The 20,833-nt window shown below is 36.4% G+C and overlaps 1 protein-coding gene and 1 long non-coding RNA gene across 6 annotated transcripts; one reads left to right on the top strand and one right to left on the bottom strand.

Moving 5' to 3' along the window:
• Positions 1 to 2,199: 2,199 nt before the first annotated feature.
• zmp:0000000881 (serine/threonine-protein kinase Nek6) lies at positions 2,200 to 12,889 on the bottom strand. Of its 4 annotated transcripts, XM_057340018.1 has the most exons (7): positions 11,701 to 11,817; positions 11,033 to 11,140; positions 8,014 to 10,752; positions 6,943 to 7,032; positions 6,286 to 6,693; positions 5,098 to 5,205; positions 2,200 to 4,935 (listed from the first exon to the last, which is right to left on the bottom strand). In XM_057340018.1, exons 5-7 carry the CDS (start codon positions 6,661 to 6,663, stop codon positions 4,213 to 4,215), a joined length of 1,209 nt encoding a protein of 402 aa, XP_057196001.1. In that variant the 5' UTR covers positions 6,664 to 6,693; positions 6,943 to 7,032; positions 8,014 to 10,752; positions 11,033 to 11,140; positions 11,701 to 11,817; the 3' UTR covers positions 2,200 to 4,212. The 4 variants fall into 4 exon arrangements, 3 of the variants coding, with proteins under 3 accessions (XP_057196001.1, XP_057196002.1, XP_057196003.1); XR_008963362.1 differs by having other exon boundaries at positions 2,200 to 3,647; positions 3,818 to 4,935; positions 6,286 to 10,752; XM_057340019.1 differs by having other exon boundaries at positions 6,286 to 6,424; positions 6,518 to 10,752.
• On the top strand, positions 5,236 to 12,350 carry LOC130557898 (uncharacterized). Of its 2 annotated transcripts, none has more exons than XR_008963367.1 (3): positions 5,236 to 5,951; positions 11,729 to 11,864; positions 11,949 to 12,350. It is a non-coding gene; the product is annotated as an uncharacterized LOC130557898 (long non-coding RNA). The 2 variants fall into 2 exon arrangements; XR_008963366.1 differs by having other exon boundaries at positions 5,242 to 5,941.
• Positions 12,890 to 20,833: the final 7,944 nt, after the last annotated feature.

The raw sequence follows: 20,833 nt of genomic DNA, 5'->3' as shown, positions 1-20,833 counted from the left end.
CCCCATTTTCGCAGAACGGCTAGTAGACTGAAATAGTTCAGAGGGCTCCACAATTGGAGACAGTTTTTTTGTCTGATGGGTTGAAGAAAACACATTACAATGCGTCAACACAAACTCATCCGCTACAATAGCAGCATCGGTTAGAGCTAGCCCTTTCTGTTCATTTAAATGAACAACAACACTCTCAGGAACGCAAGCTTTAAAATCCTCTAACAAGATTAGCTCTTGGAGCTGGTCAAAAGTACCAACCTTACTAGAGACACAACACTTTTCAAAAAGTGTCTTTTTCTCTCGTGCAAATTCAACATAAGTTTGTCTAACTGTTTTTGCGTGGGATCTGAACTTTTGGCGATAAGATTCCGGAACCAATTCATATGCTCTCAACACAACAGACTTCACTATATCATAGTCAAGAGATTGTTCAATCGGTAATGCAGCGGAAACTTCTTGGGCTTTACCAGACAAATTGCATTGCAGAAGTAGAGCCCACATGTCCTTAGGCCACCGCAACTTAGCGGCCACGTGTTCAAATGCTGTAAAGTAGGAGTCTACTTCTTGCTTCTCTAAATGGAGGTACGAGTCGAACATATTTACTAACATCAAAAACAGATTCAACAGGTAAATCAGAGGAACTATTATTCAGGGACTGAACAGTATCCACCATTAGCACTGATGAAGTAGAGAGTCTAGCTCTCGGTACTGGAGCGGGCCTGTCACGCAGCCTCAGAGTCTCCAACTCATGTCTATACCGCTCACTATACCGCTCCCGTTCAGCTTCTATGATCCGAAGCTTAATACGCTGAGCCTCACATTCTTCGTGTTTCACCAGAAGATCTAACTCTCTCAATTTAATTACCAGAAAAGGGTCAGCACCAGAATCTCTGGGATCCATGTAGGGAACAGAAACCAGATCAGCGGTCTTACCCACTGATTTCGCTTCTTCCCCAACAACACCCTCCTCATCTGGTGCGACTAAGATGCCAGCTTTTACCAGCTCCCCAAATAATTCCTCTTTGACAACCTGCTTCACCCGACTCTTTAGAAATGTTAATATTAAAGAAGTCTGCTATGGAAACTAAATCTCTTTTTCGACAACGGTTAAACGCTTCCAAAGTAGGAAGTAATGTAAACGAGATTAAATCAAATTCCATTTTACAATATCCACTTCTCCTCCCACATCAAAAAAAAAGCAAAACCAGCCACTTACCCCTTTCCAATTCCAAACGTCCATCAACTACACCGTTCACCACCCATCAGAAAAAGCCAACGAAAAGTTATAGACGAGCCCCCAAATTCTCGTTACGTTCCCGTATCAAGTCTAGGGATCGTTGGGTCACATAACAGAATAAAAATGGTGTTGTGTGTGTGTGTGTGTCAGCAATAAGACAATGTACTGTAATAAACCTCATAAGAGGAAATTACAAGAGAAACATCACACTTCAAAACTAAAATGCAAGAAAGGTATTCATTTATTGTCGTAGATGCAGGAGGGTTGTTAATGACTTCGAGAGGGGGCTAAGGCCAAAACAACAAACGTAATACTTCTAACTAAACCCAGAATCTAGCTAACCTTCCAAAAGAATAGAAAACAAAAGTACATCAAAATACCCTAACTCCATTACTAACATAAACAGGAGAAAACAAGTCCAAAAAGAAAACGGCACCCCCTCTCTATGTAAACCCCGTCCCCAAATTAACAGTTCAAACTTACTTACAAATCCCATAACAAAATTAGAATACAAACAAAAATAACCTTACGATATATATATATATATATATATATATATATATAAGGCTTTCTGGCTGAGAAGAATGACAATTACAACAACAGTATACCTCAAGGTCATAAAATAAACTGAAGAGGAAACCAATATTGACGAAGAATCTCCCCTGAACAACATGGGGAACAAAGCCTCACAACAGAGCCTCCACACACACACAACCCCCTTTTCTTTAGTGGAAGTGCTGCTTAAAACTCCGCTGCTCCCTCTCATCCTCCAATCGGTATCACCAGCCAATCATCAGGTGGTGGCCATTACCTCCTACTCGCAAGCAGAGAGAGAGAGAGAGAGAGAGAGAGAGAGAGAGAGAGAAAAACAACACACCACAAACAAATACGTCCTGGGACGTAACAAAATACAAAAATAATATGCATAGACATATACTTTGTTAAAACAAACTTTTATTCTGGATGCGATTAATTGGGATTAATCATTTGACAGCCCTAATTATTTGGGCATTTTAAAGAATATACTGTAGACAGATTTAAATACAAAATAATTGTTTTACTGTTTTTTATTGCTCATTTATTGTTAGTTTCATATCTTAGCAGGTTACAAAAATTAAAACAATACATTACAATCTGAATCCAAAACCCATTTTGAGCTTAGTGGTGCTTGGCCCCTAAATCGGAATGAATTATTGGTGTGTCGTTATTTAGTGAAAGAAGTCTAGATGATATTCATATACTGTATCATCACTCATGGTTAGCTGAAGATCGATCCTCTCTCTAAAGTACTCAGAATTGTTTTGTTCATACACACGTTGTTCATACTGTACATTATTTTAACTTTGTAAAATCATATGATTACTAAAATAAAAAATTGTCCAAGGCTGGTTTACTGCAATGCTCTGCTGACCTTCCAGCCGATGCAATCTAGCTCCTGCAAATGATTCAGAATGCAGCAGCACATCTGATCTCACACCTGATCTCACTTCACATCCCATTCCCATTTCTCCAGGACAAAATGTTTAATACTCTCTTATTTGTAAGTCACTTTGGACAAAAGTGTCTGCTATGAATAAATACATTGCAAATGAAAAATCAGGCAAAACTGTGGTTTTGGGTAAGTTACTCTGAAAAAGTAATTAATTACTAGTTACTAATTACATATTCAATAGTGTAATTAGATTACTGTACAAATTACTCTCTCCAAAAAGTATTTAGTTACTTATTACTTTCTATATCCTACATCAACCTTGATTAGTTAAGTGATTCAACATGAAACGGCTCTTTTAATTCATTCAAATAAATAATATAAACTACATAAAGTACTCTTATTAACTGACCAAAGTATTACAAATGTGAGAATTATACATTAAAGCATTCATTTTAAAGTTAGACTTTGAATTTTGATGTAAATTCCTCTTCTGCACACACACATATATTACACAAAGTATTTAGTTTAATTACATCAGAAGTAACTGTAATTAAATTACAGAAAAATAAGAGTAATCCCTTACTTTACTTTTCCACGTGAAAAGTAATTAAATTACAGTAACTAATTACTTAGTAACTAGTTACACCCAACATTGTTCAGCAGTGAGTTAAAAAAAGAAAGCTTGCATAACGCTGAATTAAGCTGTTAAAAAATGTTGGCAAACTAGCAGGTTCACTGTCAGATTGTCATTGTCATTTCTGTCCAACCAAAACTGAAACCATAACACATGCATAAAAACATGCAGCTGTGGGTAGCATGATAACAGAGATGTAAATGAAAATAAATAACAGATACTGTACTGTATACATCACAAAACCAGATGGACGAGAAGTGTATGTTATGAGAAAGCTTTTTGAGGGCAAACTGTGGCCAACAGAGTTATCCGTATATTGCTTTGAATCCAAAGATATATGTATTTACTGTTTCCTAGGGACAAAAAAAGAAAATGCAAATAATCTTATTTAAAAGCACAACTGGTTATTTAGTTTATAATTAGTGTGGATGCACTAAACATTTCTAAAAAGCTTTTTTCATGACAAAAAAAAAAGAAAAACGCATTATATTGATATAGAAATTACATCAACAAGGAAACTCACAAATATTTTTCTCATAATAAGACAATGATGAGAAAAGCAAATGAGATGTGCTCAAGTGTCCAGTGTCTCAGATATTTCTCATGAGAAAAAGAGCCAGAAATCTCATGATTTCTGTCTCGATTCGAGTTGATTCCAGTTGAGCTCGGATTTGTCAAGTCTGCAATAAAAAGTCAATATAACTCGAACATTTCTCATCAAATTGAACCAAATCCAGATTATTTTACCAATTCATTATACACCTCCATACATAATGCATTTCATTTCTTTCAATTTGTATTGCTCTTATGCCCTTTTATAATGAAACACAAGTGAGAACTTCTTCAAATCTCCTGAGCTATGAAAGAGCAACCTCTGAGCAATAACATTTTCTTCTGGGCAGTTTCCAGGAAAAAAGTTTATTTTTTAAATGTTTTGCTTATTTGCACTTTCTCATATTTAGTGATTTTCCCTTCCTTTGTGATGATCTCTTTATATTCCATAACTCCTCTATCATTGTAGCTTTGCTGAATCACTGTGCCAGTCTTTGGAAGGGGGCAAGGAAATGACATCAACGACATGTGATTGTTCAAACCCGCTCCTTTTAACGGGACTACTGCCTTTCCCATTTCCCTCTGTTGTGGTGGATTCTGCCGATAATTTAGCACAGGAGGTTTGCTGACCACCGTCTTAAAAGCTGTAGGTGGTTGTGGACTCCATCTCTGACTTTCTCTTATTTCATTTCCCTGTGTTACAGCGAGGTCTCTCGGTTTGATGTCCATTTTTGAAGCTGAAGCAGCTCTCCTGATGTCTAAAATGACTCCAGCCATAGAAGCTCTGTAAGATGGATTGGTCTCCACCATCCTGGACACTGGATTACAGTACGGTTGATCTTTAAGATATTCTTGAATTTTGCCGGCACACACGTATTGGGTGGGTAACCTGATTCGGGCACAGAGTTCAGCAATGACTTTACCCATAGCCCAAACATCTGAACGCTTGTCACGAACTCCCCTCGTCTGCAGGATCTCTGGAGCAGAGTACGCTTCATTGCCCGAGTTTGCTGCGGAGCTCAGTCCATTTTTAAAGAACTTCGCCAGACCCAAATCAATGATCACAGCACGATGGGTTTGATGCTCAACCTAAATCGGGGTGAGAGAAACAAAGATTTTATTTTTGGTTCTAATTTGGTTTCTCCTCATAAATCGGGGAGACGAAGCTGATCCATAAATACAACATAGAACAGTATAGCAATAAATATGGACATATTCCGTTTTGTTTTATTCATATTCAGTCTGGCTCACCATGATGTTGTCTGGTTTGAGGTCTTGGTGGACGATGTCTTTACTGTGCAGATGAAGCAAACCTTCACACATCCCAGTGATGATCGTGGCTCTCACTGCTGGAGTCAACTGAAGATACAAAAATACAAGAATTTTTTTGCATTGCATCTCCACCATAAAATACAAGTCAAGACAAGATTTTATGTCTGCTAAATTTCTGCATGTGCTATCGCCTAAAACAGACAGATATCAAGAATGTTATTTTTCTTTTGGATTTGCTTTTTAAAGGAAAGGTTCATTGTCTCAATTGTCTCAATTGCAAAGAATGTCTTAAGACACAAGTCTAATAATATGCAGTTCCGCATATTTAAAGTGGATGTAACATGCTATGTCATGCATTCTGACGTCTGTTGAAAGTGCTGGCTTCTCATGCTTAACACGGTCAACTTGTTCAAAAACAAGTTGGACGTGTGACGTAGTATTTCTGTGCTTGATACACTCCCCCAGCACACCAACTTGTTTAGGAAAGTTTTTTGTTTTGTATTGTAACAGGGATCCTATTCCTTTTATAGGGCAATTCTCCCAGAAAAGCACAGCAAGGCGAAAGAAAGAGCCCGCCCACGCGCCAACCGACGAACGAGACCCGATTGCCATCAAGATTGTCTGCGCTGCGTTAAGATTGTCTGCGCTGCGCTGCAGATCGTTACTCTTGCGAGAGTGAAGTTTAGGTGTGTTTGTTTGTTCACAGCATTTCAGTGATGGATGTTATATAAACGGTGGACGTAAAGCTGGATTTGGAGATCGTTTGAAACTGACAGATGGCGTGGTCCCAGTCATAAAAGATGCCGGACATGAACTGCACGCGGTAAGTCAAAGTAAGTCATATGTCTGTGTTTTGTTGACAATCGGCGCGTTACGTGCATAATTGTGTGCTCGTGCTGTTGTGTGCTCTTGCTTTTATAAATTTGATCAAACTAAATACTCTTCGAAGATACGACGTATGCAATACTGAATATGTACTCAAGATTAATATGAGATTGGCAGAAATTGAGTGTGTTACCCGATCTTTAAACTTTTGCAAAACATATAGTGAAACTGGAGTAAATTGCAACTTCAAATCGCAATTTTGTCTCATACAAGCCATTACATAGTAGAGCATTACACAGACTAGAAATATAGCCCATATTTTGGGTGAGTTGGTCTTATTACCAGTATTTTGGAGCTTTGTGTTTTAAAGATGGTCGTCTCAAGATCTTCCCCAAAGATGAATTCCAAAGGAATGTTCCACTTTGCGTCTTTGATCCAAGGGTCACCAAGAAGGTTCACCACGTTAGGGTGCCGAGCATTTCTGGGGTTAAAACATCCGGTGATGTGGTTATGAATTGACTTCAGTAAAATAAAAGTCATAACAATAAAGCAAATGCTATTAATCCATACATACTTATATACTTTGCATTCTCTTTCCAGCTCATATTTGTTGATGAGACCTACAGGGACTCTCTTCAGAGCAGCCCATGAGTCTCCAAACTTCTCTTTATATACTTTCCCAAAGCAGCCTTGAGCCAGTGTTTGTGTGGAGTACGCCATCTAGTGGTGATGTGACAGATAGCTTTCTCGCTGTCGACAGACAATGAAGTAAATTTGTCAGTAAAATATTTTGGAAATCGTTTGTTTGTTAGTTCCCATAAAAAAAATGCGGTTTCAAAACCGTATATATTTTCCATTTATTAAATATTTTTCCACATGTAAAAAAATCGAAAGATTGATAAAAAATATAAGATGGTTTTTCATTACAATTAATATTGTGTTGTTATAAAATATGTCATGAAACAAAGGTTTTAGTTAAGTTATTTTATATTTACTTACCGCTGTTTTTGATCGTCGAGCACCTGAAACTTGTGAAAGTAAACCCAGAGTTACGAGGATCTATTGAGGTAGGCAGGTAAGATCCACCCACTGTGAGCAATGAAAACTAAAACTGTGACAAATGATCTGAGATGCATTCCAACACATGAGACGTAAACGCACACAAAAACACGATCATATTAAATAATATATAAAGTAAATAAAGAAAATATGAGTAAATATAAGTAGCCTAAATCAATTTTAAAATAGACTGCTCCTCTTTTTAATTTGAAGCAAATAGTTAACTTTAGAAACTGCTGGTTTTCCACAATTATTCTTTTTTTTTCACTACTATTTTTATGGATTTATTTGCTAGACTACCGAGTGTGAAAAAAAAGTGTGAAAACATTTACTTTTTTTGTGTGTGAAACCATTACTCATAGGACACTGCACGTGACGTCATTAGCCTTTTTCACATTTCCGATTTTTTGGTGAGATGGGTGATCATATTTATTTGGGTGATAGCCACCATCGATACCACTAATTTAAATTAACCCCTAACACTTTTTATTATTGTTATTATTTATTTATTATTATTATCACAAAATGTTTATTTTGGCTGTTACTAGGATAATGCGTAAATTCGAATTATTTATGCAAATGTAAAAATGGAAAATAATTTATGTAGGAATACATTGTCTTTAATTTAACGTGAGCTTCAGCTAGAAATATATTTAACTTAAAAGTGAATTATTTAAAGTTCTTGTCCTGGAAAATACATTGAAGGTCATATTCACTGGCCTATGTAATGTACTTGTATGTGCACTAATACTTTCATGTATTGATTAATCTTGGCTGACTTTTCACGTAAAAGAGTTTACCTTTATAAACGGGTTGATGACACACAGTGTGCTGAAATCAACCAGGAACTGGGATTTTTTCTGCTAATGAACTAAAAACGCACCGTTTCAACAGCAGGCCTATTTTAACAGTAGGAACATCTGCACATGCCTTAAGCAAGAAACAAATATGTTGCTGGTTGACAGATATGGAAAGTTTGAAACCTGAAAAAAGGGACATCGGCAGACTTACTGTCACGATCCCAGTCCGTGTTTCCCCTGTGTTGGTGAACTTTTCTGTCACTTCCTGTTCTGTGCCATGTTTTGTAGTCCTTTGTAGTTTTTAGTGTTAATTAGTTCCTCCAGGTGTGTCTTGTTAGTTTCTATGTATTTAAGCCCTAGTGTTTCCTTTGTTTGGTGTCGGTCTTTGTTTCATGCTTTGTTTTTGTGCCGCCTATGTTCCGTGGTTTACCTTGGTTTGTTTTATCTTATCTTATATTATTTTCAATAAATCTGCACTGCACTTGGATCCGCTTCTCTGCCTGGTTTCTCGTCGTCACACTTACATGGAATCTCATCCTATAGAAGTTATAATGAACTTCCACAGAATTGCAAATGGAATGTCATTCATATAACATTTTTGTACTCATAAAACTCTTTTTGTATCTTTGTTATACAAATAAGTAGTATAATCATATACCTTGTGTCAAAAGTTTGATTGATTTATGACCCCGTCTGTCAACCAGTCACTCAAATGGTGACTTTTATGACCTGTCAATCTTGTTGACATTTATGTTTTATGGCTGTTGTTGGGGGCTCCTCTGTCCCCCACCCTTCCTTCAGTGGGGCTTACTACACACCCCCCTCATCAAAAAAGTGTGTTTTTCAGCCTGTTTGATTTTACTATAGTCTATTTGTGAAAGACGGTGGTGTTTGTAAATTAGAGAGAGATCAAATAAATATGTATGTGGGTTTTTCTTCTAAGAGTGAGTTGTTTCCTTGTTGTATGGCTTTTATCGTGCAAATGAGTGAATTGAGACTTGAGGTTTGCAATCTTATCAAAGTGTGACTGCCCCCCTACTATCCCAGGCAAGTCATTTTGACCTGTCAATCAAATTAGGCTGGATTCTTTATGATCTGTCAGTCTTGTTTGACAGATTATATTTTATGACCGTGTTGTTGTACCCCCTGTAGTTCTCTGTCTATCCCCTGGCCTGACAACTGTTCTCACATTACGGTGTGAAACCTGACGGGTGTGTTTTTGAATGAGAGATTTAAAGTTAATGTTTATGTATGTGAGGTTTTCTTCTAAGAGAGAGTTGTCGTGTTCAGCCTTTTATCTGACAAATGATTATTGTGTTTGGGTCAGCATTTATATAATTGTGGCATAAACTACATTTGATTCATGTAACATGTTGTTAAACATTTTGCAAAATGCTCTGACAAAGTTTTAGTCAATAAGAGTCATCAAAGATTTCATTTATGGTTTTTACCATACTCTTGATTTCCTTCTGCATGGATGGGTGTCTACGATCTGGTGTGAAGGAAAATCTTTAATGTTCGTGTTAGTGACTCTTTTTGATCTTTTTGGCATTAAAAATCAAACATCTGGTTTAGGGTTAAACTTTTTAAAACCAGGAATAAGAAAAAAACTAGTAAATATCTTCATCTTCACTTTGTTTAGTTCTACACTGTTTTATTTCATGAATGTTTCGTTTCAGATGATATCTCAAGATCTACAAGAAGGAAAGTACTATCCCCTAGTTTATTTCTAACCCTAGGTTAAAATACAATTGTTTAGCACTCATTTCAAAAGATTGACTACCATATTCTTTAAAAAACGTAGAACAGTCAAATAACTTCTTCGCATCACAACGGTGGGGTTTTAAATGTAGCTTCTGTTAAAAGAGTTGGAGCTAAGGATGTGTTTATGGTAGTTTTTTGGGGGACTCAAACACCCCCGCATCCACTTTTCACAGCTTAACTCATGGATCCATACTGAATGATAGGAATGAATGAATAGGAGGTGGGCATGTTAAGGAGATTTTTGTTCTTGAAGGGATGTCGACTATACGGAGACATGAAGAAGCATTTTACTGTATCATTGTCCACATCATCATTGTCATTTTATTTGGGGGGGGCAATACAAACTATCTTTAATAAATACACACAAAAATAGTGCACATCTAAAAAATGTAGGAAGGAAACAACATGATCCCCAATTTTTATTTATTTATACAAGCCAACATATGACATCCAGTTTCCTTGACAATTAAGAATTTTTGGATATTTGCACTTTCTCATACTTAATGATTCTTCCTCCCTTTGTGATGATCTCTTTATATTCCATAGCTCCTTTCTCCTCATTGTAACGTTCCTGCGTCACTTTGCCAGTCTCTGGAAGGGGGCAAGGAAATGACATCAGAGACATCTGATTGTTCAAACCCGCTCCTTTTAACGGGACTACTGCCTTTCCCATTTCCCTCTGTTGTGGTGGATCCATTCGATAATTTACCACAGGAGGTTTCCTGACCTCCATCCTTGGTGGCGCGGGTGCTTGCAAACCCCACCTTTGATTTCCTCTTATTTCATTTCCCTGCGTTACGGTGACGTCTCTCGGTTTGATGTCCGTTTGTGAAGCTGAAGCAGCTCTCCTGATGTCTAAAATGACTTCAGCCATAGAAGCTCTGTAAAATGGATTGTTCCCCACCATCCGGGACACTGGAATACAGTATGGATGATCTTTTAAAGTTTCTTGAATTTTGCCGGCACACACGTATTGGGTGGGTAACCTGATTCGGGCACAGAGTTCAGCAATGACTTTACCCATAGCCCAAACATCTGAACGCTTGTCACGAACTCCATTCATCTGCAGGATCTCTGGAGCAGAGTACGCTTCATTGCCCATATTTGCCGCGGAGCTCAGTCCATTTTTTGTGAACTTTGCCAGACCCAAATCAATGATCACAGCACGATGGGTTTGATGCTCAACCTAAAATAGAGGGAAGCAGCAAGTTGTCATGGTGACCCCCCAAAAAATCTCAAATTGTGTATATTAAGATGTTTCTGACGTCTCATTTTCATACAGTATGTCATTGCAACATGAACTAAAGCATTTCTCATCACAAAATTCCCAAGATAAAATGATCTACACTACCAATCATTTTACTGATTTCAATTTCAATTTTATACTGTTGTTGTGTGCCAACATTTTCTAATTTCTTTCTTCTCAGGAAATCCAGGGAAAACATCTAATACAAAGTCTGGCTCACCATGATGTTGTCTGGTTTGAGGTCTTGGTGGACGATGTCTTTACTGTGTAGATAAAGCAAACCTTCACACATCCCAGTGATGATTGTGGCTCTCACTGCGTTAGTCAGCTAAAAATACACGAACAATATGGTTTTGTTGAACATCCACAAATGCAAAAAATAGACAGAAAGAATTCTTATTAATTTAAGAATGCTTATTTGATTTTGCTACATAGTTCTTAATGGTCTGCGTCACAAGAGCCAAATGTACAGTAAATAACACTTAAAATGGCTGGAATGGGATTGCAAACATGGCAACCGATAGAGCAACTCAAAGTTTCTTAGACAAGAACTATAGTATGGCTTCAGAAAAATAAGTATATTTCAAGTTCAAGTATATTTTTACATAAAGTGTACTTTATGTAGTAAAAATACTAATATTTAGTATACTTTCAATAAGTCAAGAACACTTACATTTGAAGTGTTTTTCTGGGAGGTACATAAAAATAGACTGAAAGTATACTTTCAATTTTTTTGTTAAAAAAGGAATACTAATAGCACACTGGAACAAACTTCTTTTTTGTAAGGGTGTAGTGCACACTAATAATAAAACAGGAGATTAATTACAAAATGTTTTTTTGTTGTTGTTGTTGAGACGTTCCTTGGGGCTGTGTCGGACACACAATTACCTGTATTTTGGAAATTTGTGTTTTAAAGATGGTTGTTTCAAGATCTTCCCCGAAGATAAATTCTAAAGGAATGTTCCACTTCGAGTCTTTGATCCAAGGGTCACCAAGAAGCTTCACCACATTAGGATGCCGAGCATTACTGGGGTTAAACATCCAGCGTTATAGTGAGTTCAGTAAGATAAAAGTCATAAGAATAAATATGTTTTATAAATCTGTACATACTGATATACTCTGCATTCTCTTTCCAGCTCTTGTCTGTTGATGAGACCTACATGAACTCTCTTCAAAGCAGCCCACGAGTCTCCAAACTTCTCCTTATATATTTTCCCAAAGCAGCCCTTAGCCAGTGTTTGTGTACAGTACGCCATCTATGTTGAAAGAAAATCCCAACCCAGAACATAACATACAGCCATGTGGATGACAAAATGTGTTATTATGATCTTTTAACTTTTTCAAAATGACAAAGTTTGTGAGTTTTGTTGAAGTCAAACAGATGTTCTGTTATGATATGAAAGCAGCAGTAACACCTTTGGCAAAACCTTTGGTTAAGTCTCTACATGCTGTTGGAAAAAATGTTGTCAAACTGGATCTGGATTGCCAAAGAAACCACAATTCTTTCTCACACTCAATAAAATCAAGTTGTCCGTAAACATATTGTTCAAGACATGTTCATTATAGCCTATATAAATCCTACCCACCTCCCCACTAAAAAAAACCCAGACAAGTTTTATTATGTTTCCGCCCATATCCTCTGTAAAGCATGACAAGCATTCATAACAAATGTCTGATTGACGAAAGATGTGGTTCTTCAATAAATTGTAGCTATTGTCATCTATGTCATGATTACTGCCATCAAACATGGACCTTTATAACAACATAAAACAACACAAATCTACACAACACAGTCTGACAAGAACTTAAATGCGCTTACCTGTATAAGTAGGTTACTTGAATGATGACGCTGAATGTGCTTAGAGAAATCAGAAACTTTATTTCCTGCTTAATGACTTCATGTATGACCACACCTCTGTATTTCAATAGAGCACATCTGTCAGTGACATAAGCAGAAATAAACAAAAGTGTTGCTGCTTGACAGAAAGAGGAAATCTCTGAGACCTATAAGATTTGAGAAAAGTTGTTAATGTCCACTTAAATGTTGCACTTAAATAAAGTGACTAAACTACTACATTGCTCGAGACGCTTAATGAATGTTTGCTGGAAAGTCCTGATTTATTCAAATCGGTAACTCAGTAAATGATAACGAACACACTCTTTGGTATGAAATTATATTTACACGGACCGTGTTCAGACTACTTTATTAGATCACATATTAGAGGTCTGAAGAAAACTCCACACCCCCTTTCAAGTCAGAACAAGACAGATGTTATTGTTGTATAGGTGTCAAGAATACACCATTAATGAACCGAATCCTTTGGATTAATCACCGCATGAGGATTTTACAGTACATTATGCTATGTTTAATTTCCATTTCCATCGAATAATTTAACTGATGCTTTCATCTACAATTATGCTTCCAGAATAACATAAACACTGCTATAATACACAGTTGACAAAGATTGTTCAGCCAAGAGAAGAAAGGAAATAGTAAAAACACGAGACTATTATATATTATGTTAAGCTATATTATTTCACTGTGTATTATATTATAATATACCCGGGTTACAATTCAGTTCTAAGGTAGGATACACAAAACGTAATCAAATTTGACCACACAAACTCATGTTATCTTTGTGCGTTTACGTTGCACAATATAGAACAACCAACAGATGGCACTGTTGTACTAAACGGTATATTTTTATACGCGCATAAATCATTTTTTAATAAACGCGCATAAAGTAATGCGTGAGTGTGGAGAAACATTGATAAAAATGTAATTTTCGCTTTTGAAAAATCATGTACATTTTTTACAATGCATTTTAATAGTAGCCTATACAGTGTGGATCTTTATTGTATAGTGGAACACGTTGCTTTCAGGTTTAGGCTTCAACTGTTAAACTCTTATGATGCATGCTTTATATCTAAAAGATGCTGCATGTCTATTAATATATATATATATATATATATATATACTGTATATATATATGTGTACATGTTAAGACCTACATGGCAACCCTACGTGCACACTACAGTGCGCGTTCACTGCGCTGTAAACATACACGTGCTGGCGTTCGTTATGAAAGCGCCAGATTTAAATGACAGATTATGAGTTCAAGAATTTCCATCTTTGAATGTCATGTTGAAACGGCATGAGGGTAAGTAAATGACGACAAAAATGAATGTAATATCTGCCCATGGAAAGATGTGACGCATGCGCAATCATGTTCCCTCATAGGATAACCAAACAGAATTATTACAGATTTGACACAAAATGAGCTCGTGCCTTGTCGATACAGTAGTAGCTGGATGTATGATTCTTTGGTCATCTGTGTCTATTTTATGTCCTTAAAGTAATGAGTGTCCACAAGAGAGATGTGTAGTCAGCCGATTTTACATATACAGGATTCTATGCGTTTGTTTGTTTGCGTTGTGTTAAAGTTTGTTTCGTATATGGGTTTGTTTGATGGTTTTCTTTGTGTGGATGATTGTATGTGTTTGTATTGGTAACTGAAAGAAAGCTTCGTTTGTTAATATAATTGTTATTTATCGCCACACAAGCAGACTCGTACTGTAGCATGAGCGTACTTTAACTCGAATGTGATGTCATTTGGAAAAAGACGCCGTGAACAGTGTTGGGTAAGTTACTCTGAAAAAGTAATTAATTACTAGTTACTAATTACATATTCAATAGTGTAATTAGATTACTGTACAAATTACTCTCTCCAAAAAGTATTTAGTTACTGATTATTAATTACTTTCTATATCCTATATCAACCTTGATGAGTTAAGTGATTCAAGGATAGGCATGAAAGGGCTCTTATAATTAATTCAAATAAATAATATTAAACTACATAAAGTACTCTTATTAACTGACCAAAGTATTACAAATGTGAGAATTATACATTAAAGCACAGATTTTAAAGTTAGACTTTGAATTTTGATGTCAATTCCACTGTTGCACACACATATATTACACAAAGTATTTAGTTTAATTACATTAAAAGTAACTGTAATTAAATTACAGAAAAATAAGAGTAATCCCTTACTTTACTTTTTCAAGGGAAAAGTAATTAAATTACAGTAACTAATTACTTAGTAACTGTTACACCCAACACTGGCCGTGAATTTATTACAGAGACGATCCTGCTGGGGTTAACCGAGGTCAAGTGCATTGCTTACGGGCACAGTGGTGATTCATTTCGTACTATGAGCACTGAATCTTAACTGATCACCACATCCCATCCCATATCTCAGACATTATCCTAGTTCACCTGTACCTGTAACATGTCAGGCTGTGTTCTGTGTTTTTAGATGAGATGAGTGCTGGCCATGAGATATATTATTTTTACATTTACATTTAGAAATGTGACTTATTGGAAACAATAAAGTGATTTGTTCTATGGCAATAATACAGTAAGTGCTTTATACCAACTTGCTTTTACTTTTTATTAAAAAGTACGTATACCAAGTTACTTTTTAAAGGGCTTTTTTAGTAAGCAAGCTGCTTAGAATGACTCGCCTAGTTTGTAATAATAAGCTTTGTTTGAAAATGTCAGCTATAAATATTCCTCCCAGGATGAAAGAAATTATGTCGGGATGTAAATGTCAGCGTCTGGCAGTTTATACAGATAAACCTTAAAGCCAGCAGGAAGTCTTAATTGACCCTGTTTAACCTACCTAATACACATCCATAGTGTTATTGTGCGTTGTCTATTAATTCCCAAGAAAAAAAGTGGCTACATTCGGGTCCTGCGTTTTTCTTGTTGTACGTCTTGTTTGTTTCCCTGACGAATAAACTGGGTTGGGTTGTGATTACGTAAAATATGAAACATGTTAAAACATGTAAATTATGAAAAATGTTGCAGTGCAAATACTTTTAATTACAATAAAACTTAATAATTAAATGTGTCTGGTTACAGTTGTCTTTCCACTTTATATAAAATATATATAGTCAGAATGAGACTGTTAAAGTTTGTCAAAACTTTTTGTATCACTAACTGTTCTATTTAGTAATTCAGTAATTTATTCATTCTAATTTTGTTTTGTTGTCCCATGGCAGTGACCAACGCATGAAAAAAATGGGATTGGATTATGAACTGACTCAGATCTCTTAAATAACCCTTTCATTTATTAGATTGCTGTGTGGTTTGACCGTGGCAAGGGATATTCGACTGGCACGTTTGTATAAAATGCGGCACTTGTAGATCAGATTGTTGGAATAAGACAACCCATGAACTCCCAGCATCCCAGTCCAGACTGTCTGCCCAATTTATTTATATTTGCCCGGTATGCGCTCTGTATCCAAAGGGATGTTAAACCGACCTTCTGACTCAATTAACATTCATTTAAAGCTGCAGCTCAGTTATTGAGCAATTTTCATAAATGACTTTTTATGCAGTATGTGTTTCAAACAGAGATGGCGATATAGAGGCAAAGTTGTGGATTTTAGACCTTTAAGGGGATAGTTAACCCAAAAAAGAAAATTCTCTCATCATTTACTCACCCTCGGGTTGTTCCAAATCTGTTTAAATGTCTTAGTTCTGATTAACAGAAAGGAAGATATTTCGAAGAATGTCAGTAACCAAACAAATAGATCTCATCCCCCATTTAAACACTATGGGAGTCAATGGGGGATGAGATTTGTTTGGTTACTGTCATTCTTCCAAATAATAAATGTCCCTTTAAGAAAAAAGCACGTATATTATTTGATATACGTGAGAGAGCTCTTGACTGTCTGTCATGAGTTTGTTTCCATGGTGATGATAAAGAATGACGGGTCCGCTGCTGGTGAGATCCCCTAATGAGCGAGTTACAGTAGAGGTCAGAGAAATTGAATGTCCTCTATAATTTCATCATTTCCCCAGACAGAAAAAACACGTCTTTTCGAGAACAAGTGAACATTGCTGCTGAAATAATTCGAGGGTAAAAAGAACAATACAGACCTCAACACAGATTTAAGAATGCAATGCATTATTTTCTTTCATAGTTATGAAAACGGACATGAATCAAAGAGAAACACAGGCTCCAGTGATCACAGAACATGCACCTTGAAAGTCACTTTTGTTATTGTCTTTGATATGTTGTTAAATGTGCTTAAAACAAGGCTTGGCAGCTGGGTTTTGCGCTATTAATTTGACAGATTAATCCTAAGGAACGCAGAGTTTAATTTGACCCGTTTCTCTCTTGGCTTTGATTTCGGAATGCTTTAATACTTCTGACCCACATTTACTTTGATACCGATTTTGAACACGACCTGCCTCCACCCTTAAGATGCTTTTCTTTGAATTTACATATTTACAACAGTGCTGCTTTACGACTTATCGAACGTTCTTTTTAATACCTGAAATTATGAAGCGCATTCTTATCACAACTCATTTTAATCATTATATTTAGGCTAACAAGGATTAAATTATTTTACAATTTATGTTTGTTGCAGCCTTTCAGGCATACAGGAGCAGCGAACAATAACTTTATAGATAATGTTCCACCCATAGGAACTATTTTGGAGTTTCATCTGTTCATTAGTATTGCCAAAAAGATGAGTAGTTGCTCTAGATGTATTCTAGAAGTTTCCATAACATAATTATTTTTGCATTATTTTACATATATTTATAAATATGTAATATGTGTACTATATATTTTTTTCTCTACAATATATATATATATATTTATATATATATATATTTAAATTGCCTGATTTTTTCTTTATTTGCAGTAAACAGCTAGGACGCATTACAAGGAGGATGCATTTTTTATGTACGTTTGAGACTTAACATGAATGCCTGCATTGATAGCATTTGTGGATCAAGTTCAAACATGTTTTAAGATGTTTTAAATTGTATATCTGTAGACCCGACAGTGTGTTTATGGCGAAGGTCTCCATTTTGTAGGCGCTCTGTTCATCAGAGAAGTAAATAATGGTAATGATGCGTGTAGCAACGTCACATCGACTCGCTCATGACACGCATGACGACGGTTTAAAGAATCTCATCAGACTAATTGGTTTTCCGCCACTGTGGGCTCAGAGTACATTAACAGTGAGAGGTAGCTGGATGATTTAAGATCATAATCCAGCATTTTCTTTTAGAAATAAACAGAACATTTGTACACATCAGTGCTTCTGATTTGTTCACTGTTTAATGTCTGCTGTGTTCATCACGCTCGGTCATTTGAGTGTCTGTCTCCGTTAGACTCTTTCTTCATCTTTGTTATCTGTGAGCATGGGTCAGTGGACTCTCTTATATACTGTCAGTCCTGCGTGACTTTGGCAGCGCTGTCATCGCTTTGCCGGTGTGAGTCATGGACTGCGGTCTAATCTACGGCAGCGAGGCCTGTCACTGCGGCCCGACAAACTGTCATCCTCTTCTGGCAGCGTTCTGCTCTTTCAGGCTTGGCTAAAAATTCAGGCAACTGCCATTAACTGATTTAGCTGCTTACGCTGTAATTTTAGCCTGAAGTCACAAATTGTGGCAAGCCATAGAAGAGAAAAATCCCAGAGGAGATCTCATTAATACTGAAAATTGTTTCAGGTAGACAAGAGTGAGATTAAATGGAAAGCAAATATAGATTTGCACATTTGCCAAGTAGTCTCACACTGCATTGGAAAAGTGTGTAAAAATAGTCATAGTGCAAGTCGTACTATAGGTGTGGTGTTTTTTATCGCACATAAAAGCAGGGCTTATAGCTTAATGCATGTCTTTAATACATTTTTTGCCATAAATAACTGTTTTTCAAATTTATGGAAAAAAGCAATAACATTTATTTTAATAAAATATCATTATTATTTTTTAAAATAATTTTACTAGCACATTTAATATATTTACTAAATGAATTTTTTTTCAGGTGAGTGCGTCATAATTTTTTCAAGTTACCAGACTTTTATTTTGATGGGTCGTTTTGAGTGTGTTTGACAGTAGCTTTTCTCAGTTTTAATGCCGTTGAGTCTTAAGTTGTGTCCCAAATGACATACTATACACTATGCACTCAACCATCTAGTGTATGAATTTAAGAAGGGTAGTATCGTCCCAAATGGAATACTTAACGGTTCAATACTAACTGGAAGTATGTGTGGTATCCCAGACGAGAGCAAATGATGTCAATCGCACAACACAATGTGTGGCAGTAAAATCAATTTGTACATTTAATGTAATTTCCATCTGTTTTGTCCAGCACGACTTCAGTCAACATCAGATTTAAGCATCATCACTCCGCAGAAGAACTTTGCTCGAGCAGCATCTGATAGCCACGCCTCCCTTCCGCTACGTAAGCGAAACTGCGACCGTTAAGTGTGTGAAGTTACCAGAATTGCACACTTCATATTTTCGGTTGAATGAGTGCATTATCCGGGTAATTCAAGTGCACCTATTTTTTTTAGAATTTTCAATGTGAACGCACTACTCACACTACAAAATGGCGTAGAATAGTGCAAAAGTGTACGATTTGGGAAGCACCTTTAAACATGTTAATCTGTAACTTTTTTGGTTAAAAATGAACCAAAATAATTGATTGAACAAATACATAAATCAGTGTTGTTTTGAATCCACTGTCTCTCTCAAAGTTAAAACGACTCACCAATTTGCAGCAGTAATCTTAATATATGATTAATAAGATCACTAATTAATAAGATAATTATAAGTTGAGATGTTGAGTACAGCTTTGTAAAAAATGTCAGTTTAACGTCATTTCACTCGTGCAAATATTTGTAAGTAAAGTGACCTGCAGTTTTATGTTTCAAACAGACAACGTCTTCTGTTGCTGACCATTTTTGCACCATACCATTTTACCCATTAAAAACAATAATTTCAGAAGTCTGTCACTGTGTTACCTGTGCGGGTTCTGCCTCCGCTTAGGGAGGCACACGGCGGTGCCGAGTGAACATTAGCATTGACCGGGGCACCTTCTGCTTGACTGACTATCAACCCTGAGCTCAGGGTCTGTCGGCTCACTGGAGTGGAAGAGACGATTTCCTGCAGGGTCCACCATTCCCATCTGAACTGTCATTCATAAACACGCATGACCACAGCCTACCAACAATCTTTCAATGAATCAGCTTTATTTCTTTAAACTGTATGTAAGGTGTTGGCCTGGTATGTTTGTGCCACTTGGACAAATAGATGTTTTCCTCAAGCCACTAAAAGAAAGAAATTGGCCACAAACGTGTTTCTTATCAAATCGATGCTTATTGCATCACACTTTTTTTTTTTACATTTTACAGGGATGGTTTACACAAAAAACACAAAAAACTCAAAATGTTGTCATGATGTATTCAAGTCAATGGGGGCCAATGTTGTTTGGTTGGTGGTTTGCTGTCTCATGCAAGCATCTAGCACTCAAAATCACGACCTTAACTATTGAGATTAGAGAAGTGGATTAAGAAAACAGTTGGATTTACTGATCCCTCCCGGCAGAATGATATCACTACGTCTTGTGTTGATATACTGAGAATGGACGTCATAGGTTCGTATTAGAGAATTTCTTCACCGATAGCCGGTTATTCAGAGTGATATCTGCCGATACCGATTCTGCAGATTAAATTAATATTCCTTAACTTTCTGAATGGTATTAATTCATGTAATGACTATTAATGTTGAACATCAAACTGGTGGTTTTTCGTAACATTTTCTATAAACAGAGCACAAATTCATTGCATTTTCCTGTCCTCTTTTGATTGATAGGATATATCGACCCTGAACATCGGTTGTTTTTGAACTATCAACTGATAGTGTGAAAAATTGCTTTTATCAGCCCATACAGATTATTGGCCGATATATCGGTGCGTCTCTAGTTCGTATATGGTGTTAAGTACAGTAAGAAATGGATTCTTATTCTTTATACCATTGTCTATTTGAATACTCAATTCTGATTGGCTGGAAGATGTGCAGTAAAACCCTTTAACGCACGGGTAGCTCCAGTCAGTTTGATTACATTTGAAATAAACTGTCATTTAGTTTGATCTAAAATGACACTGTAAACATCAATAAAAGCTTTAACTTGGCAAATGACCATGGTATAAGCG

This window comes from Triplophysa rosa, linkage group LG8 (genome assembly GCF_024868665.1).
Source record: "Triplophysa rosa linkage group LG8, Trosa_1v2, whole genome shotgun sequence".
In the NCBI taxonomy this organism is placed as follows: Eukaryota; Metazoa; Chordata; class Actinopteri; order Cypriniformes; family Nemacheilidae; genus Triplophysa; species Triplophysa rosa.
This window is presented reverse-complemented; position numbering and strand designations above follow the sequence as displayed.

What these genes read in the sequence shown, in the direction of transcription:
- zmp:0000000881 (XM_057340018.1), bottom strand. Translation starts at nt 6,663, where the DNA reads ATGGCGTACTCCACACAAACACTGGCTCAAGGCTGCTTTGGGAAAGTA. An exon ending in CACAAAGCTCCAAAATACTG is followed by an intron (nt 5,206 to 6,285) that starts GTAATAAGACCA and finishes TTGTATCTTCAG; the next exon opens with TTGACTCCAGCAGTGAGAGC. An exon ending in TCAAACCAGACAACATCATG is followed by an intron (nt 4,936 to 5,097) that starts GTGAGCCAGACT and finishes ACCCCGATTTAG; the next exon opens with GTTGAGCATCAAACCCATCG.